At 41.1% G+C, this 20,935-nt stretch overlaps 1 protein-coding gene across 6 annotated transcripts in view; it reads left to right on the top strand.

Moving 5' to 3' along the window:
* The window catches only part of ZMIZ1 (zinc finger MIZ-type containing 1), a 296,933-nt gene that overhangs the window by 270,743 nt on the left and 5,255 nt on the right, over positions 1–20,935 (top strand). For 5 of the 6 annotated variants that reach the window (XM_027880293.1, XM_027880295.1, XM_027880297.1 and 2 more), the window contains 9 exons: positions 698–839; positions 3,997–4,207; positions 5,433–5,538; positions 6,073–6,233; positions 6,517–6,584; positions 8,285–8,353; positions 8,880–9,127; positions 11,921–12,084; positions 17,780–18,028. In XM_027880293.1, coding sequence (XP_027736094.1) covers positions 698–839; positions 3,997–4,207; positions 5,433–5,538; positions 6,073–6,233; positions 6,517–6,584; positions 8,285–8,353; positions 8,880–9,127; positions 11,921–12,084; positions 17,780–18,028 — 1,418 coding nt within the window. The remainder of the gene's footprint in view (positions 1–697; positions 840–3,996; positions 4,208–5,432; positions 5,539–6,072; positions 6,234–6,516; positions 6,585–8,284; positions 8,354–8,879; positions 9,128–11,920; positions 12,085–17,779; positions 18,029–20,935) is intronic. The other variant, XM_027880296.1, reaches the window with a different exon arrangement.

The raw sequence follows: 20,935 nt of genomic DNA on the forward strand, positions 1-20,935 counted from the left end.
TATCATTTACTAGGGAGCTGTGAAAACCTGTATGTTTTCTGTAAAATAACTGCTGCTGCATTAGCACTTTGCAGCTCTGTTTGGAGTTCAGGATAGCGGAAAAATCAAGTAGAAGAAGGTGGCCTGCAGTATTATTTGGGCAAGAACACAGCATTTAAAGCCATTTGGACTTCATAGATCAGCTGTAAGTTACCACAAACCTCATTTTTGGGCTCAGGTAGTAATTAAATACAGTGTCTTTGGTCATCAGATACTGATGAAAGTGTTGAAACTGATTGGGTAATGTTGATCCCAGTTCAAAGCAGGGAAAACAAGCGTTTTCACAGTTTGACATAATAAAGAGATTTGTTGTCAGTCTTCCCCTAACAGAGTAAGCCTGGACACAGAACCTATCCTGTAACAAAACACAAGAATTCTTGCTGTGCCTGGCTTGTGGCTGGAATGCTAAGATCCTAATATGCAGTGTGGGAGAATAGAAGACTGCCTTGCCGTTGTTATCAATTTGAGCTTGTCACTTGCATCACTTAGATGACATAGTTACTTGTGATTTTCCTTTTTGTGTGTGTGAACCTGCTAAGTTAGACCCAGTAGCAGATCACTGTGCAATTTGTCACTATTCTGTATAAATATACACATTATTATTGCACTGCAGATGCTAAAGGGAAAGTTCACGCTTTCTCTCCCTCTTCGATCCCAGCCAACCACAACGATGAGCTGCGTCTGACGTTTCCCGTGAGAGATGGGGTTGTCCTGGAACCCTTCCGGCTGGAACACAACCTGGCAGTCAGTAACCATGTCTTTCACTTACGGCCAACTGTCCACCAGACGCTGATGTGGAGGTAAGCTCAGCTTTGCTGCAAAGAAGTCTTGCATCCCATGATGGAGGAGCGGCAGGGCGGAGGAGCTTTATTTAGGTTTGCCGTGAATTTTGCTTCAGAAGTTGTAAATTGGATAGGAAGAATGTCCTTTTGACTCCCTGGTACTCTCGCCTGAGACAACACTTTCTAAAATGCTTCATAGTATATATTGTATCTCCTTGCCAGTAGCACATAGCATTTGGTGTCCAAAAAAATCACTACAACCGTTCCATCCTTTCCGATCTGTGTGGAACGGGAGCGGAGTGTGCGTGACCCATGCGAGTACGAACTTCCATTTAGGAGTTTCTGAAGGTGCTTTGTGGCACCTGAAACGTTAATTGCAGGAGTAGCTATGCAGGGCTCTTACAGCTTATGCTTAAATTAAATGGTGCAAACTGGCTGATAATGAAAAATAACCCACTAATGAAGGACCTTATTTAGAGGCTTGGTAAAATCATTTGGAAAGACAAGTGTTTAAATTCTTCAGACTTCAGAAACTAACTTCCTAAATTCCCCCTATTTTCTTACTCCATAAGTAAGAACAGCTCAGAAATATCAGAACATAGCTTTCCACATACAGAGGCTTCTAGTTTTCACTTATAGTTCTTATTTCCAGCACAGAATAGTTTTCCTTAGTGGTATTTTCCTGCATTTGGTGTAGATCTGTGTAAGTGATTCCAGGTTATGTTTTGATTCCTCCATGCTCATGGAAGTGCCTTAGATCAAATGACAATCAGAGCCTTAATTTTTTTTTTTAATCTATATATTTTCAAATACTACAGAATAATTGTGTCTCATTCTGTTTTTATCAGAAAGTATCTCAGTGTTTATCCTGCCTGATGATTACATTGTTTGAGCCTTTCTCTGCGCACTATGGAGGCTGGTTAGTTGCTTGGGATCTTTCATAGAAGTTGTTGCCCTGTGAGAATCTTCTTCCCACTGACTGGAATCCATTTGAGACTTCTGTTTTCATGGTGTGGAGGGCAGAGGAGGGCAGAGAGGCACACTCACTTCCCTGCCCTGGGGACAGGTTCTGGCTCTAAAGCTAAGGCTTGATGCAGAGTGCAGGAGTCCTTGTGCCATGGTGCCCCCTCTACCCTGAGGTAGCCTGGGGGGTTGGGAGGAAGGGAGGTTGTAGCCAGACCACATCTAATAATTAACACCTAACTTTGAGGTCAGTTATTGCTTGCTTGCATTTCATTATCGTGGAGTACTCGCAGCAGAGGGAGTTTTGGCAGTTATTTGCCAGTTTTTATTAATAAGTAATCACTACTGGGGATTGTGCTGGCTCATTCAGTAGATTTATAGTGCTGCACTGAGGCATGAGGCTGTTTCTTAATATCTGTTCTTTCTTTCTTCCTTCGCGCACCAAACACATAGCCTTTCTTTAAACTAATTTTAATGAAGACTCATAGGTAAACTGTGCTCAGGTCTGCTGTTTTGAAAAGCTTGTTAATAGTGGGGAGAACGGATGGTCCTGTAATGAAGTCATTTCACATTTAACTGGGGGCTGGATGGATGCCAGAAAAATGAATTAGTCACATGTGTGGATGGATTTGGGTTTTTATAGAGAATGGTGGAATCGGGCCAATTCTCAGTATTTTTCTGCCAGTTAAAATATTCAGCAAAACCTCTCACGTGTACACACATAATGAATAGCAATGCAACTATTTCTCTCCCCACTGGGAACTCTTCATGGTTACGAGAAACAGAAAGGTTGAAGGCAGGGAAAATGTCTCCTTGAAGCTGGTTCAGTCTTCACACAGTAATGAATAACGTCCCATGGTGGAGACACTGTGCTAAGAACACGAGGGTCTCCCGAGCCCTGTCACTGCTCTGTGATGTTAAACAGGCCTGCTCACCTAATCTGCTTGGGTTCTGTATCAGAGGTACCAAGCCTTGCTTCCCTCCAAGTTTCGATGACTGTGGTGTGTTCTTGTGAGGTGAGAATCTGAGTGGAACTTGCACAGAAAGCTTTCAAAACATTGTTAATAAAATACTGAAAAAAAGCCTGAAAGGGCTTCATATGGATGGATTATGTTGAAAGGTCAGGTAATTTGTATTCTGTAAGTTTCTTTTTAAAAAAAACACATTTTTGTCCAGTGCTAAATCTTGATGTTTTGAAATCCATAAAAGATTATGTTGAGTCAGATTGAAATCTTAGTAAGGAAAATGGCAGTTAAGGTGATGATCTCCTGAATGAACTGTTCCTCTTGGATCTTACAAAGATATCTTCTTTCAGTCAACGTGAAGAAATAAGCACGCAGATTTTCAAGTATGAACGATAAACTTTCAGCTGTCCTTTGCTGTCGTGAACTGCAAAATCCTGACATTTTAGTTCAGTTTTCCGTGTTCTTTTAAATTTCTTCCTTAAATAACTCATTCCTAACACAAGGTTAACATCTATTTGTGAAACTGAAGTCATAGTCTTTGCCCACTTAATTTGTGATTAACTTAATCTAAACCTCTTCCTTTTTTGGAGGCATTACAGAACTAATTTCTGAGGAGCTAAATAGTGTGTGGAAATTATTATTGGAGAGGTGGGAGGAATTCATGCCCTGAAATAAGGTTTAAATTGGGTAGATTTAATCCACAGCTGTGTTAATTTGGAATCACAGAAACTGCAGTTTCAGTGGGGAGTGAGATATAGGGGTCATTTTAGCTTAGTTGATTTACCTGTTTTAAGTCAGGATTAGCTGTACTTGTATTTTGTCTGACAAGCATTCATTCAAATGCTCTTTTAAATTCTGAGATAGTAAAGGATCCAGTCTTCCAGCACACTCCACTGCTGCATACTGTTTTCCTGTTGTTAACACACAAAGGACATACATGATGTTGACATTCTTCTTTCTGCAGGATCACTCCATGGTCTAGGTTTGCAAAGGGGTTTGAGATGTTTTTTTTGGAAAGCCCCTTATAAGTGTAAAATATGAACAGCTTTGGGGCATGCTTCCATCATTAATTCATCATGATTTGCTTCTGTTAAGGGCGTGTATGAAGAAAGCGTGTTATCTCCTTATTGGCAATAATTCTAGAAAAAAAATCTGATTGGTAAAGAAAGAGTGTTCCCAGCATCAAAATGACTTCCCTTTGCAATGTGAAAGCAAAGTTAAAGGAAGATTTATTGGTTGTTGTACAGGTCTGACTTGGAGTTGCAGTTCAAGTGCTATCACCATGAAGACAGACAAATGAACACAAACTGGCCAGCCTCAGTCCAGGTCAGCGTTAATGCAACCCCACTTACCATCGAACGTGGTGACAACAAGACATCTCATAAACCTCTGCACCTAAAGCACGTCTGCCAGCCAGGAAGAAACACGATTCAAATTACAGTCACAGCATGTTGTTGCGTAAGTACACTGAGCTCACGGCTGCAGCTGCTGATGCTGAGTTTGCTATTTGGAACAGTTGGCAAACGCTGCCTTCGCTGAAGGAGGCTTACTCTCATTTTTTACCATATCTTTTTCTGGAAAGGTTCTTATTTAATGATGTTGACACAGTCAGAGTGCTAATATAGAAATTTTTGCTGCTTAATTATTGCAGAATACAGTGGTGTCCTTCCAGTGTTTCTGACAATGTTCGTGGTTTAGGGGAGGAAGGGAGTTTGATCTCCTACCATTTATCGTGGTGCTGTGTAACAAGGTGGCTGAAGACTATTAGTGTAGAAGTAGATTACTGGGATGAAGACTGTTGATGGTACTCATTTCATTAACTTACGGTGTTAAACTGTGTTTGGTTTGTCATGAAAAATCAACATCTCATAATTGTTGGTGCTGGTGATAATTTTTCAAATACCTTTTCAGATTAAAAACTCATATTCCGTGATGCACTGTAGACCACTAAACTTTCCTCTTTCTCCTTTTCCATGGGTTATGTATTTTTACATAAATAAAAATATTTATGTAAATATTGGGGGATGAGTACTGTATTTTTAATGTAGACTGTTCTGCACATCCAATCTGAGCCTTTGACTGTTCTCATGGCACTGACAATAAAGCAAGCTGCAAGCTCTCACAAGGTCACTGTGTGAGGCACTTTGACAATAAGCCATCCACTCATTTTGCTTTACTTCACACTGATGTTTCCCTGCATAATATCATTTATCTGGTGGCTGAGAGCAGGGGCAGCATCCTGTGAATCCACAACGAGCTCTGTGCTGGGGAATAAGATTCAGTTGATTCCAGGCACATCAGTTGCAGATTGTTTTTGTAGCTTCCAGCGTAGTCTGGGGGCAGACAGGTAGGCTAGACGGTGTCAAACAATCCAGGGTTTTAAAATAAACCCTTATGTCAGAGATTAATATGTCAGCCCTGTGTATTCTGAATATTAAGGAGGAAGACAATGCAGAAGATCTTTGTTGTTTTTAAGCCCTTTTATACCCTATGCGTGGGGCAACGTCCTGCGCAGTGTGCAGAGTATCCATAAGGGAGCACGTGTGCGTGGAAGAGCAGAACCAGCTTCCATATTTAAGCTCTCATGAAAGCCAAGTGTCCAGGGGAAGAGTGTAACTTTGTTCAGGAGTGTATTTAACACATGTGTTTGGTTCTTTTCCTGATAAAATGTTTTTTCTTGCAGTCACACTTGTTCGTGTTGCAGTTAGTACACCGGCCATCAGTTCGCTCTGTACTTCAAGGTCTACTAAAGAAACGCCTCCTCCCAGCAGAACATTGTATCACCAAGAGTGAGTTTGCATTTTGTGTGGGTGATGACTCTGCAGAATGTGTTCAGTTGTGATAAGCTATGTCTATGCAAGATTTGCTTGTTTATTGATAACCTTAAGCTGTAATTGTTTAGAATTTCCAAAACATGATGTGGGTAGATGACATCCTTGGTATCCTCCAATGTTAAAGGCTATTTGGGTGGGGGTAACAAAGTTCCAAGAACGCAAGCTTAGTTCTGATTCCAGGAGAATCTCTCTGCTTTTCCCCCATATTTGTTTTTGACCTACCTAAAATATTTATTCCTTATCTTTTTAGGGCTGCTTTTAGTGCTTGTATGGCACTTTATTTATTTGAGTCTGTAGCTGATATGCCCGTGTGTGATGATGTGTCTGTTTAGGAGAATGTTCTAAATTACACAGAAGACAGCTCTGTCGATAAATTTTTCATTAAATTGTCCCTTAAAATGTTGAAATGTTGGTCTTCCAGATCTGTATGTTAGAATTTACAGTGTGCTTGTGCTTTCTCACGCATACAAATACCTTCTTCCTAAACAGTAAAGAGGAACTTCAGTAGCGTAGCAGCTTCCTCTGGCAATGCAACACTAAATGGGGAAGATGGAGTAGAGCAAACTGCTATTAAAGTGTCTCTGAAGTGTCCGATCACATTCCGGCGGATTCAACTCCCAGCAAGGGGTCACGATTGCAAGCACGTACAAGTGAGTAGGTGCCAGTGGCCTGGCAGTATTCCCTCAGCCATGTGTTGTTACAGTACCTTTATCTTGGTTATCGTATGAGAGTGCCTAATGAAATGGTGTTTATGTTTGTCAGCCTAAATAATTAACTAGATTTATATGCTTAATCTAGAGGAAGAAAGTAAGATATTTGGGTTAGTTTTCATGTCAGTTTTGCTTTTGTCTAACTGATTCATTTAATACAGTATTCTCCCTTTATTTCCTTTTGTTTTGTTTGTTTTTGTCCTTGTTACTTTCTGATACCTAGTGCTTTGATCTGGAATCTTACTTGCAACTGAACTGTGAGAGAGGAACTTGGAGGTGTCCAGTATGCAAGTAAGTGCAACCATACTTCATGAAATGCAGTTGTACACAATTTGACCAATTTTAGATCATTTTAAAGGTCAAGAAGGGGAGAAAAGGGGAGTGCTAGGAAATAAGGTGTATATGCCACATTTACTGAAGAGCATTAATTCTAATGAGAATTCTTGCAATATTTCACCATTCTGGATTATGAGAAATCTAAAAAGAGATAATGAAATCTTTTCTCACAAAGTATGTAACCTGCAAGCTCTCATTACAGGCTGTTAGTAGGTTGTGTAGAGTTCAAAAGAGGCTCAAATATTTACATTGATAAGGCAGATATCTACATAAATTAAACTGAAAGTTTGTCTTCTCCTAGATTTTGAAGTATAAGCAACTGCTAGACAACAACATGCCATGGCAAAAGAAGGGATAGTCTATTCTAGAGTTATTTTTTTATAATTTTAATTTGTAATCTCCAATTTACTGAACTTCAAATATGTAGATAGTGTTCAGCATCCAGCTAAGGATGCCAAATAACTGTCTCAGGTACTGAGCTTTGAGTCATATAGATGTGCAGTAAATGACTGTTCAAGGAGAAGGGGAATTTTGGAGACTGCAACACTTCCCAGTAATTAGGTAGGAAATTAAAGTGAGAGCATAAAGCAGGAAAGATTCTGTTCCAGAATAAGGTTGATTTTAAAAAAGGTAAAAAATTTCCAAAGAACAAAAGTTTGGAATTGTTGCTTAAAGGAAAAGAGCGATGGATTCCTTTGGCATAATTTCAACCTTATGTTTTGACCAGAGAACTAGTATACTGCAGAAGAAATGGAACAAAAAGCTTTGAAGTGGTTACAGACTGTCCATCCGTATGTTTATCTGGGCAGAAAGAATTGCAGAATGTTTGGAGGCCAGTTCAGTGTCTGTGACCTACTGAGCCCAGTCCACAGGGTTAGGAGAGTGTGCCAACCTCAGCTGAGAAGCCAGGGCTCTTTAGCTCGAGTAGCTGTAGCCGTAACAGCTTGTACTTAGTCTCCACAAGTCTCCAGTTCTGTGGACATGGCAGGCTGGAGACAAGCTTGTTTCCATGGCCATCCATGACTGATACATATCCTAACATTACAGGTGCTTTCTCTGAACTACCCAAACCTTTTCTGTCTTCTAAGTTTGGCTAAAAATATCACAAGAATTGGATGACTTATTTTCTTAATTCATGTATTCATACATCCAGGCTAAATTTTTGTCCTGTTTCTCTGAGCATGAGCACCTGCATTCAGATCTAAGTGCCTACATAAATAAATCATTTCTGGTTTTGTTTTGTTCTGTCCCCATCTGTGCCAATCTTAAGTAAAATAGCTACAGTGCAGTTACTTTGAAGCCTAGTACTGGGTAGCTCAAAAAAAGAGAAAGATGTAATTTAAAAAATAGTGCTAACTGATGTTCGCAAGAGAGATCTGCTGTGTTTGAAAAGACTTTAAATTTGCAATATATTTCACTAACAGAAATTACTTACAGAGTGTGAACACACACAGAAGTAGATGTCTCCTTATCTCATCTGTTTGATGTAAATACTGTTATCCTGGTAATGAAAATGTAGAACTGAAATTGTTTGCCCAAAATCATTCTTAGATGGTATATTATATAATCAGCCTGCTAATTTTGTCACTAATCTATCCTTCTTTCATGCCTAGCGATATTCTAACCTGAGGTTTGGGGTTTTTTTTCCTTTCTAGTAAAACTGCTCTTTTGGAGGGCTTGGAGGTTGACCAGTATATGTGGGGTATTCTGAACGCTATACAAAAGTAAGTGATCTTACTCATTTCTGATATCCAAGACTAAGCAACTAGGAGATATGTTAATGAGTACTGAGAGAGTCACACCAAAATAAATCTTGGTGATTGAACTTGGTTGTTCTGTTGCATGGCTCTTGGGTGGAGCCGGTGATACAGTGAATCAGATTCCATCTACTTCATAGATTTTATCTGGGTTGTCTCTTGATGGCAACCTCAAAAATGAAGCAGAGGGAAGAGCAAAAATGGAAGATTTACTGCTTTCTTGTATTTACAAGCAGTCCTTCTGATTCACAGGTGGCAGACCACATCAATATGTTTGGATTGCATTGTGTGGATAAACACAGAAATGTGCTCTCAGAGTTGCCTTTTTTATAACTTGCTTTCAGCACACGTTTGAGGAATAAAAGATCTTAAGGTTGTATTCTGCCAGAACATTTCAGAACATTGGTGACCATGCAGTTTCTTACGGAAACTTCAGCAGAATTGATTTAAAAAACTTCAGTTCATATGCTAAATTTTTCACATTATTTTACAGCTCAGAGTTTGAAGAAGTTACCATTGATCCAACTTGCAGTTGGAGGCCAGTCCCTATAAAGTCAGATATTCACATCAAGGATGACCCAGATGGCATTCCCTCAAAAAGATTTAAGACCATGAGTCCAAGCCAGATGATCATGCCAAATGTAATGGAGATGATTGCAGCTTTGGGTCCTGGCCCATCACCTTACCCATCCTTACCCCCTCCTCCAGGAGGCAACAACTCCACTGAATACGGTAACCAAGGTTAGTTTTACAGATTTATGTACCCAGGTGGTCACTCTAGAAGTCGATGAGTCAGTCAGCCTTGTGATTCAGGTATTTGAGTGCATCTTCTCAGAGATGCATAAGGAAAAACATATGGCTGCATTTTTGAAATTCTACATTAGTCTTTTCAGTTAAGATTCGTCTGTTTAAAGAAAAATATATTTCAGTAAGTGTTATGTTTTAGTAATATATTTTAGTAATATATTGTAGTATTTAGTTATTTTATATTTTAAGTGTTAGGTGCTTGTTGTATTTGTAGCCATGCAGCCCTCCCTGAATCAACAAACATTGTATGTTACTGTATATATTTATGGCCTGCCACTATATACCCATTTCCACATTTTTTCTGTACTTTTTACTTCTGTTCCACTCTCAAGTGAAGACTCCTGGTACTACATAAGTTAGAAAGTAGAGAACCTGACCCTGCTACTTGGGCCACTAAGGTTAACTTATGGCCAGGTAGGTGACATTCAGTAGGCCACCCAGAAAATGGATGACTTTTAAAGACCTTTTAGCTGTTTTGCAAACACCTTTGCATTAGAAAATTCCTTTTCAGTCCCTCTGCCCATGTGCTGCCAGATTGAGAAACAGGGAACTAAACACAGGGAGTGGAGATAGGTTTTCAAATTACTGGTATGTTGTGAATAACTCAATTACAGTGACAATTCTGAAAATATGAAACCAGAGCCTGTTTCTTTTGCAAGTAATATGATATGACTCAGTTCAGCTCTGGGAAAAGACCAACTGTTCACACCATCAGAATCCCCAAATTGATTACAAGGTGATACATGTGCTTTTTGCAGGCGTTGAAGAAAAATATAGATTGCATGCAAAATACAGTTAATTTGCTCCAATGACTCAAAACTGATGACAGATGATAAAACTTCTGAGGTTTTCAAACAGAAGAATGATTACTATAACAAAGCCAAGAGCACTGAATCACAATTTTTTCACATGTTTAGTAGGAGTGAAGTGCAGTCAGAGCATGAGAACAGAGCCATCTCTTCTTCACCATATTTCTGGCACATAATCAGGAGCGGACAGGGTAGTCACGTAGAGTGTGGGGTTTAGGGTTTGTGTAATGGTTGCTGCCTAGGCTGTTATGTTGCTGCCTTCCCCTATGGATCCTGTAGCAGAGGCAGTCATTGCTTCTTGGAGCCCTGAGTCATCAATGGCAGGTGAAACCCACGCTCTCCTATTTCCCCTGCAATAGGCATATCAGTGCAGCCCACCATGTTATCCTAAACGTCTTAGAGGTCTCTTCCTCAGCAGGTGGCACATCTCTTGCCACAGAGAAGAACATGCTGCTGCATGGCTGTAACTCCCTGGGCGTGCTGCCTTGTATCTTCATTCTCCACCAATACGTGCACTCTAGTGATTGCAATTAGATAACTGTTCTTTAGAGCAATATAGTAGTAGTAGTAGTAGTACTGCAGTTTATGTTTGTTTGTTTGGGTTTGACAGGAAGCAACCGAAGCTTAATTTGCAAATATAACAAATACTCGGTAATAACAGACCACATTCCAGCTGTCTGCTAATTAATTATTCCTGATGCAAGGCAAGACCAGCTATATTCTGTGAGACTCATCCAGTTTGCAGATTAACAAAATGAGAATTAGTAAGGCTCTGCAGTATTTACATGATAGATCAAAGTCCTGATGTCTTTGAGGAGTACTCTTACATGGCTAATGACTTCTATTCCTCCAAGATTAGACTTCTGCTTGTGAAGCTGCGCTGAAGAGCAAATGATGCAGTTACTTCAGTTTGTCAAACTCCCTTCTGGAGCTGAATATTTAAAATTGCTGTACTTCAGCTGACAAACTGCAGGCTCTCTGTGCAAGCTCCAAAGCTATTCTGTTGTTTCAGAGCTCAGTATCATCCAGTTCAGTTGCTTTTATGAAATAGCTAAGTGTTTTTACTTCAGTTTTTTGCAGTTCATAGCAAATAAACCACTGTATCTGAGTTGAAAGTGTTAAGAGAGGGATCTTGGCAGAAAAAATATGGAGAGTAAAATCCCTTTATTTGGATACATGCTTGCTTTAGAGTTCAAATGAAGATCACTGGGCTGAGGTGGTGTGGCTTGTTTCAGGATGGTAGATGGGGGTATGCGTGTGTAAATTCAGACAGGTGAATTTTATTGGGGTTTGTGGGAGCAAGAAGAATTACATCACATGCTCCAATTAGATGTGAAGGCCTCTACTGTGCTATCTTAATGGAAGTTGCCTCTTTGTCCCACAGAGGAAGAGGTAAAATAGGTGCTGTACTATGAACTGGTACTGGGAATTGTCCAGATTCGCTTCTGTCAGTTAGTTCCATCAGAAACTGAATCAATGCTACAGTCTTACTGAGCGTGTAGAAGCACAGACATAAATAAGACAGGTGTCCTATAAATAATTTGGGACTTGGGCAGTCAGTCTCAATTACACTGAGATGCTTCCAAATGGAAACATCCCATAGAATTTAATATCCTGTTTTACTTCTCGGCATGGTTTAAGTTTATGTGGTGACTTGACGGTAGATTTTGAAAATGTCAGCAGTTTTCAATTAGTTACAACACGTACATGGATTATTACAGGAGCCAGTATTTGAAAGCTGAGTGTCCTTTTTCCTGCCTGTTCCCCCAGCTCTCTTGGCAGTGGGGAACACAGTGTGGTCACGTTCAGCATCGCAGTTGCCCTGTGGTGTGCAGGGAGAACATCACCCCACACAGCTTTTACAGGATGCTCTGAGAGATCACTATTGGGAAACAAATCACATCTGTTTCTCTTTCAGGCAACAGTTACCAAGGTCATGGCAATTTTGACTTCCCACACGGGAATCCTGGTGGCACATCTATGAATGACTTCATGCACGGGCCACAGCTGTCGCATCCCCCCGACATGCCAAGCAGCATGGCAGCTCTCGACAAGCCTCTCAGTCACCCCATGCAGGAATCTGTAAGTAATGGTGCTGTGCACGTAGATTTTCCTTTGTGGGGATAAGGAGCTCTCATCCAGCTAACGGACTTGCCTTATGAACTGCTTTTACTTTTGTGGATTCCTCACTTTGGAAGTTTGTGAAGGAGAATAGTCCTGAGAAATGCCGGAAATGTCGTTTTTCAGTTTCCGACTGTTTTGAGTTTTTGGAGAAGCACTTTTGCACTTTTTGAATTGTCAATTAAGCTTGTTTATCTGAAAGAAAGAACCTGGCTCGGTGTGTTTGTATTAGTCCCTGTGCTGTGCTCTGACACATGAAGAAACCTGTACTTCATTCCCTAGACCAGCAGGTCTGTGAATGTTCATCTCCGGGAGACAGCTTGTTAAAGCAAGACATTGGCTGACTTCAGAGCAGAGACAATATCTTCCCTGGCTTTTTCCCTGAGGGCAAAATTTTGCATCAAAGCATTTTGAGAGCGAATTCTACCCCTCAAGTAGCACGAAAGGCGCCTTTACCCTGTTGGGAAGAGGACAAGCCCGTAGATTTCAGGGAGAGATGCTGCCTCTGCTCTGAAAACACCAGTATAAGAGACTAAAAAATAGAGGTTCCTTGGATCTCAGATGGTGAGGCAGAACTGTGCCTTGGAAAAGCAGCTTGCTTAGAGCCCTGAGTTTTCTGTACAGAACTTTATATATCTCCAGAAAATGCAGTCCTGCAGCAGCTGGGTGATAGAAAAGCTACCAGCAGCATTTAGCTCTTAGGCATGGCTAGTCATCTATTTTAGCTCTGTGTGTGGGGTGTGTATACATCCTTTTATGTTCATTTAAGTTACAGGGCAGGGGCTTTAAAATGTGCTGTTACTGCACAGGAAGGATGTTTAACTTGACAAGTCATCTGTGCTGTGTCTTTAGTGAATCCTAGAAAGTACAATTTCAGAATGTAATGAGGAAATGTGGTAGCAGATGCTCAGCAAAAGCCTACTCAGTCAATGTCTCCTCTAGCTGGCAGTGGATTTTCCAAGGAGGATGGTGAGAAACAGAAGAGAGTGGAGAGAGAGTTCTTAGTACAGTTTGGAGAGAGCTCAAGTGTCAAGACTATCTGCAGAGTCCGGAAACTGTAATGACTTTAGCACTTTACGGGATAATAAAGGAGAACAAACATGCTGTAAAGTTAATTTCACATTGGCAAATTCCACATACACAGCTTATCTGGTCTGAATTCTCTGCATCAGAACCAACATACAGTGTTAGCATATAGTAGTGAGAGGAAATACTACCTTCCTGAGCCACTCACAGCTGCTTTCGTTTGAATCAAAGCCACAGGGAATTATTCTTTGCTTCCCATTACCTAACATCTACCTCTTGACTTCATCAGTTAACTGTTACACCTTTGCTATAGTGATTGCCCCTACCTGAAGTGGTAGGACATGAAGTAGTTGAATATGAAAGTGATGAATTTGTGGCTTTCTGAAAATGGGACTGCTTACAGATGATAGCAGAGGTGGAAGTTTCTCAAAGTTATGCTGTGGGAATGTATTTGGGCAATTGTTAATAGAGTCTTTGTTCTGTGGACCAATCTGCAGCAAATCTGATGCTAGGTTATGATAGCTGACAATTAAAGTAAACCTTTGCCTCACTTCTCCCTCATCTGTCATGATGCTCAAGCTATACCATTTGGGAACAGGAAGCAGTGCTAAAGCAGATTCCACCCAGATGATGGCAATGGCTGATTTTCTGTAATGAAACTCAGGTTTCAGGCCTTTTAGCACAGGAGATTTAGACTGACCTTGTCACTGTGGCCATGCAGTCTTTAGTCCACACTTGAGGCCTCTTAGTGCTCCCACTCAGCCTTTTCAATATATAAAATCTCTGCTTTCCTCTTTCTTCTTCGCTTTTGTTCTTCTCTCTCAAAAATGAACTGTTTGTCTGTAGCAGACAGTCAGGAAAGGCATCTTTAAAATCCCTGCTTTTAGAGAAATGCACACCATTAATGCACTCCTAAATTGTGTAGCTGCATGTCTTTGGACAGACATCTTCATGCAAATATAACTATGAACACATTGTGTGACTGAACCAAGGTTTTAAGGTGTTACTTGTGCTCTTGTCTGGCTTTCTGTCTTTCATTTTTACACATTTAGTAGGTTTTAGTAGTTTGCACGTGCTATTCACTTTGGCCATTCCATGTTTACAAGGTGAGTCAGGATCAGATGTTTGGTGCCTTTAGACCTGATGTCTCTCTTGCTGGAGCTGAATGCTGCTGAGGAAGTTCCTAATTTTCCATTATGAAGATTTATGTGGTGGTCCCTACATAATGGTAGGCAGAGAAAGTTGATCCCTCCATATTCCATAGGTCACTCCAGGAAATGCACAGGTTTGCTCAGTGTAGGCAGGGCTGGGTAACCAGGGCTGAATCAGTCAGAACTTCCTCCTCTCAACACTGCTGTTCCACTCCTGTGGAAGAAGGAGAAAAGCAAGACTTGAACAGAAGGAACACCAGCATAGAGCATTGTGAGAGCTATAGAACAGATGCTGCATTGCAACAGTGCAAGATTGCTACAGAATAGCTGCCACAATAGTATCTTGTTTGTTTTTAGAAATTGTAAACAAGTTTTAGACAAAGGAGAATTCAGAGTTAGCTCTAGTTTAGTGCTAATTGCAGACATTGTAAGGTACATGACTGAGCAATGGATGATCACTCCATAGTTTCATATACACGGTGAGGTGATAGGAACTGGTGCCACTGTAAAAAGTCATCACTCTTGTTTCTATTTTCTCTTTTCCTGCCTCTTACACCAGCACAAGTGTTACTGCAGCCATGAAGTGATCAGGACCCACATACTGATGTGACTGAAAACTAAATCGAGGCAGGGTGGGGAAATTCAGTGCATGTCTCCAAGGATGCAACTCGCATACAATGACAAAGGCCTGGATGGGAAAGTGCCCAAGAACATCAGGGCAGGCAGGATGGCCTCTTTTAGTGGTTTTGCTGGCTAACACAGCAAAAGAGTTGATAAAGCTATGACCCTGGTAATGGAGGAAGATATAACCATCGACTTAACCTGGTGATTTTTTTACCCACTATCAATTTTCTCCAGAGACAGAAAGAATATTGTTGTGCAGCTGGCAGGCCCTGTTGCTCTGAGCTGTACATCTCAGCACTCCTAGAGGTCACTGTTGGGCTGTAGAGTTGTGTTGTTCTGTGCTATTAAGCTGAAGATGTAGTTGTCTGCTAAAAGCTTTTCTTTTATAGATTGCAAAGGTTTTAAGAGTGCCAAAGTTTATTCCTCTACAAACTCTGGAATTAGCCTTGCTATGTAAGCAAAGGCAACTTCGTTGGACTCTGCATTCGTAGTGTGGGTTAGGTTTTTCAAAATAAAATTGTCGGAGTTGCAGCTGCAAGCTAAACATCCACAAAGTGTATTGCTTAAAATGTGTTTGTACCACAGCAAACTTATCATTAGTTACTGAATGCAAATGCAAAGATGTTGTGGTCCTGAGCATTTTGCTTTCTCCAGGTAGGCTGGTATAGCTGGTGGCCAAAGTCAGATGGATTCTGAACCTGCAATGTTTAAAGATTATGGTGGCCCTAATACAAGGAACAATTGCTCCTTAAGGGCCAAAGTGACTGCCTTATCAACTAAATATTTTTGTGTGTGTGTATATATACATATATATATATATAATCCTTGCCTGTATAAACTAGAATTTCTAACCTCCTTATTTGTTTTGAAATTTGTCTGAGAACATATTAATGCCTCCTGGTTTAAATAATTATTGATATAGACATGCCAGTATGACTCTTCCTTTGTGCATTCAGGGATTTAAGAGACTATTCAATATAATCCTGTTTTGTTTTGTTTTGTTTTTCAAAAAAAGTGGTTTCCTACTTGAACAAAACTGTCTTAAGTGTTTTTTACTCTTTGTTATTATAAACTTCCTTAATTTCCACACTTTCTGTTGCACATGTCCTCAGTGAGTGAGAAAGGACACAGTACTATTTGGAGAGACATCTGCTTACATTTGGACTTTTGTATAGTTTTTAGGCTGCAAATTTGTTTACATTAAGGTATGGTCTGTGGGCAGATTTTGTACAAATTTACCCCTGAAGTAACAACGATGTTGTAGAATATTTTTCAAGTAATCAAACTGTGACTCTAATGAAGAGATGTGTATCAGTACGTAAGTCTCATATGGGAAAGAGACCCAAATGCCATGTTGCAGATAGAATCCTGCTCTTTCCACAAACCTTTGTAATAACAAAGTGTAGAAGAGGACCTCCGTTTTGCCGAGGATGACTATCCCAAGAGATCAGTGTTCACAATTCAGTTTTTCTAAGAGTGGTGAAATGTCTTTTTTTAAATGCTTATTTCTCTATTTTTTTTTTGGAGGGGGGGAACATTTTATTTATGTTTTGTAATAACCTCCCTTTGCTTTCCAAAACTGAAGACTGAGGTTAAGATAACCTTGCAGTTTATTGTGATATGAGAGGGTGAATACTGACATAGCATTTTGCTGGTTTCTGTTGGCTTGGCTGGATGAATTTCATGCTGTTGTTGTATGTATTTGTTCTTTTATTTCAGCTCCACTTTGTGGCAATATGTAGCATTCCTCAAAAAATGTCTACATTTTTTGTTTCTCCATATACCCAATTAACATGAGATATCTGATTCTGAAGCGTTCAGACACTTCTTTCTCATGGAACCAAGGTCAAGCACCAGAGAATCCACTAGCATTAAACGTGACGTGCAGCAGAAGGAAAAATTGGGCTTGTGCATTTTTATTGCTTCTCTGTCATGTGAGAAAGACTTTTCCCCCCATTCTTCAATAATAGGGTTTGGAAGATGCATCTGGTTTTGGTAGTTTATTCCCCACAGGAAAGAAAAAGATGCTAAGCTTTTGCTGGAGAACTCATCCACGGCATGAATACAAAAGAGCAGTGTGATCATTAGATCGGTGTGAGCCGAGGCAGTGCACTTGGCAGTCAGCAGGTGTGCAGCCACCTACAGCAGCTTGGCTGATGGTGGGGAGCGCGCTACGTGAGCCAGCTTGGTTTTGTCAGCCATCAGAACCCATGAATATCAGCGAGGAAAACCGTCAACCCTTAAAAGGGGTGTTGCATTCTGAGAAGAAAAGGAGGGGAGGAGTGGGGAAGGGCCGGTGTTTGCAAGATGTTTGTAATGAGCTGAAACAGGAATAGGCTGCAGTGTCAGGAAACTACAGAGTAAGGGAGCTGAGCAGAAATTATGCATTTTCTTGGTTAATGAGTTTCCTGGCATAGGGATCATTATTCAACAAGCTCTCCATTCATTCATAGAATATTTTGGGGCAAAAGCATCTACCTTGCTAATGCTGAGCAGCACCCATAAGCCTCCTTCCCTCCTCTTTAGGGGTTCATTGTTGTGCATCTTCATGCACAGTTTTCCACATTACAAGGAAGCAAAACGACAGCACAAATCCAGTGTGTTTTTAACCCCTTGCAGATAACCTCCAAAAAGCTGAAACACTTCCTCCAGCATTGGGATATGGAGTTTTCTTTTCCGACTGCGCTTTTTCATTTCTTTTTGGTTTTTTTGGTTTGTTGGTTTTGTTGGGTTTTTTTGTTGTGTATGTTGTTCTTAATTCATTTCATTTTATAACATGCAGTTACAGAGTCAGGCACGCGAGCACTGTACCTTGTGGCCTCACTTTCTTTTCCTGCTTTTTTCCTCCTCCGCAGATCCCTCATCCCGGCAGCACTGATCAGTCCCATACTTCCATGCAGCAAGGTTTGCACGTCCCTCACCCCAGCAGCCAGTCAGGGCAGCCATTACATCACAGCGGGCCTCCTACCCAGCAGTCCCGGCAGCCACCCCCGGCCGCTTCTAGCAACCATCCACACAGTGACCTGACCTTTAATCCCTCCTCAGCCTTAGAGGGTCAGGCTGGCGGACAGGGAGCACCCGACATGCCGGAGCCCTCACTGGATGTAAGTCTGTGTCATACTCTCATCTGCCTGCCATAGCGTGTGCTTCGCATCGCGGCGGGAGGGTGGGGCGGGCGTGGGGACGGGGAGCCGCTTCCACAGCACATGCCATCCTCTCATGCTTTGGTACATGGGCACAGGTGCTGCAGCCGAGGTGACAGGGCGCTCCTGGCTTGCTGGGAGAATGGTTCCGGTTGGAGCAGCTGCGTGGTGTGCGAGCCATGAGCCTCTTCCTAGCGCCAAGGCAGGCATCTCTTCAGGTGGCAGCTCAGGCACCGGACTGTGAGCCATGTCCTCCTTTCCCCCCTCCCTCGCTGGTTGGGCTGTGCTCATCTAGACCCTGGAGCCATCGCAGTGCCTGGCCAAGAGGAAGGACACAGCTGTGTGTGGCTCTGACTGTGGCGTTGCTGTGCCAGGCGAGCTGTGTGCTGAGCCCCGCGGTGTGCCCTGGTCAGCGGGAGGGGGATCTCTGTTGGCTCACCCTGTGGCACTGTCCCTGCTCCCTGCAGCCAAAAACAGTCTGTGCCCACCCATACCTGCCCCTGCAGGTGGCTCAGCAGCACAAGTTCTTCCTCCCAATAGGCCACACAGGAAAGTAAGAACATCTTCTGCCTCCTCAGTCGCTATGGGAGGCAGTTCACAACTAAATAAAGATAAGTCTATTTTTAAGGCCAAAGGTAGCCTTCCTTCTCTTAGCATCTGTTCAGTGGAGTTGGAAATTAATTATCTGAGGTATCTCTCTGCTTAACCATCTACCTCCCAGAATATAAAGTCCTTAGCACCTAGGGTTGGATTTTTGTTTGAGTCATGCATTCCTGTATGTGTATCTTCTGTCTGTTCTAAAGTCTGCTGCTGCACAGTGAATTTTCTTAGAGAAATGTTCGCTTCTGTGCTCCAGTTTGTATTTGTATTTGCTGTTGCTGTATGCTTACATCTTGTCAGTCACACAGGAGCACTGGGCTAGCAGGTAGCCTCGCAGAGAGGAGGGAAGGAGTTAGGGGACACATAGAAGCTCCAGGATGCTACAGGAACAGTGATCAGTAAAGTAACTTCTGCTGTTTCACACAAAATAGTCACATGCACGTCTTTTGGGAACAATAGTTCATGTGGCAGTTAAGAGTCCTGAACCCTTAAGGACCCCATATGAGCAATGCTAATAGGTGAAATAAAAACTTCTCTTTTTTTCCTTCAAATATTTAGGAAACATAAAGTATGCTTTATGGGTCAGGCACTCATTCTTCGTTGAAAAGCAAAGCACAAAAACTTGTACAGTTATCACAGTACTGTGGTTATCACTGATGGAGGATTGCTGATTTCTTATGGGAGGCAAGTGCTGTACAGTGTGGGGAATATACTTACTGGAAATTCCCGTGAGCTCAGTCATGATCAGATGGATTATTTTAATGGTTTAACTTCCAGTGGCTGTGTTTGGAACCAGGCTGAATTAAGTCCCATGCAGGAAAGCAAACAGGAGACTACTACTGGCAACTTAGTCCACTCCTTACTGACACAGTCAGATTAATTCTGTAGGAATTCAGTGTGATGCAGTCTAAGGTTTAACTTGGGTTAAAGGATCTATCTCCTACAGATACAGATATAGTCAGAGGAGGTCTGCACTTGTACTTCAGAAAGAAGATTCTTAAGACTCAAATCACCAGTTAGACCTCTTGAATTTGCACTTCAGGAGCACTGGGTACACCTCTCCAAATTTTGCCCCTTAGTCTAACAAATTCCTATAGCTTCTGCCCCCATTGTACCCCCGCAGCCCCTGGTGCTCCTCTATCTCTTATCCCTGCAGCAGCACAGCACTCTGAGCACCCAGCAAGTCCTTCCTGAGGTCTCTGGATCTCACACCAACTGGGCAGGAGGCAGGCTGTGCTACCTGGCCCCTCTGACTGAGGAAAGCTGAGGTCACCCTCAAAACTTAAAAGACTTCATCTTCACAGATTCTGAGCATCTTGTTTAAAACTGTCACCTTCCTTAAAAACAAACAAAGAGACAAGAATGAGTCTCAGAGACATTCAGTTTTTAAGAATTGAGTTGTAAAATTGTAGGAAAAAATCAGTAATTTTTTACTTTCTCCACACTTGGTGGGGCTGCAGTTTTCTTTTGGACTTCTGTACTAGGTATTCATAAAAAATTATGATAGGAGGTGAAGTACATTTGAGAGCCTTACATCTTTAGTCTAGTACAATGACAATAGCATTTTTACCATGAATAAAAGGAGGCAGTGTTTTAAGAAACACATTCCTTCTGGGAGATTCTATTATGTAAATTTGACATTGCATTTTTTTCAAAATGCTTAAAAAGCAGTAGTAAACTTTCTGCATTTCATGTTTAGCTAATTGAAAAATATGTTCATCGATATAATGTTAGAAGATGAAGTTGCATTTGCACATGAGTCTGCACAAGAGTAATAGAAGCATATAAATGCAATATTTATATGCTAAAAGCAGTCAAGCTTTTGGTTTTATAGTATTTGAAAACACAGAACAATTTAAAATTAATTTCTCGTACTTATTACTAAGTTTGTTAAAGCAGTCCATATTTTTTTGCCTTCAACACAACACAGCATATAAAGGGGGTTTATTGCCAACTCTTCCCTGCCATTTTTTATATATGACACTTTTACTTTTGACTAGGAAATGGCGAGATGCATTATAAAGCAGAAAACATTGATGCACAGTCCAGGAGTTACAATGTGCTTGTCATCTGTCAGATCAAAAAGAATCTGTGTGATGGTTGGAGAAACAAAATTTTCTACTTGAAATATAGTAGTAATAAAAATAAAAATTGAAGCCCCACAACTATACCTTTTGATACTTTAAAGCATTGTGTAGATTAGTGCATTTTCTGTTGGATGTTATGCCTATGACCCTTTAAAATGTCTGGAATTGCATGTAATGCTGT

The sequence above is a fragment of the Empidonax traillii genome, unplaced genomic scaffold (genome assembly GCF_003031625.1).
Source record: "Empidonax traillii isolate 1590-97213 ecotype Southwest subspecies unplaced genomic scaffold, ASM303162v1 scaffold67:size1865537, whole genome shotgun sequence".
Taxonomy (NCBI): domain Eukaryota; kingdom Metazoa; phylum Chordata; class Aves; order Passeriformes; family Tyrannidae; genus Empidonax; species Empidonax traillii.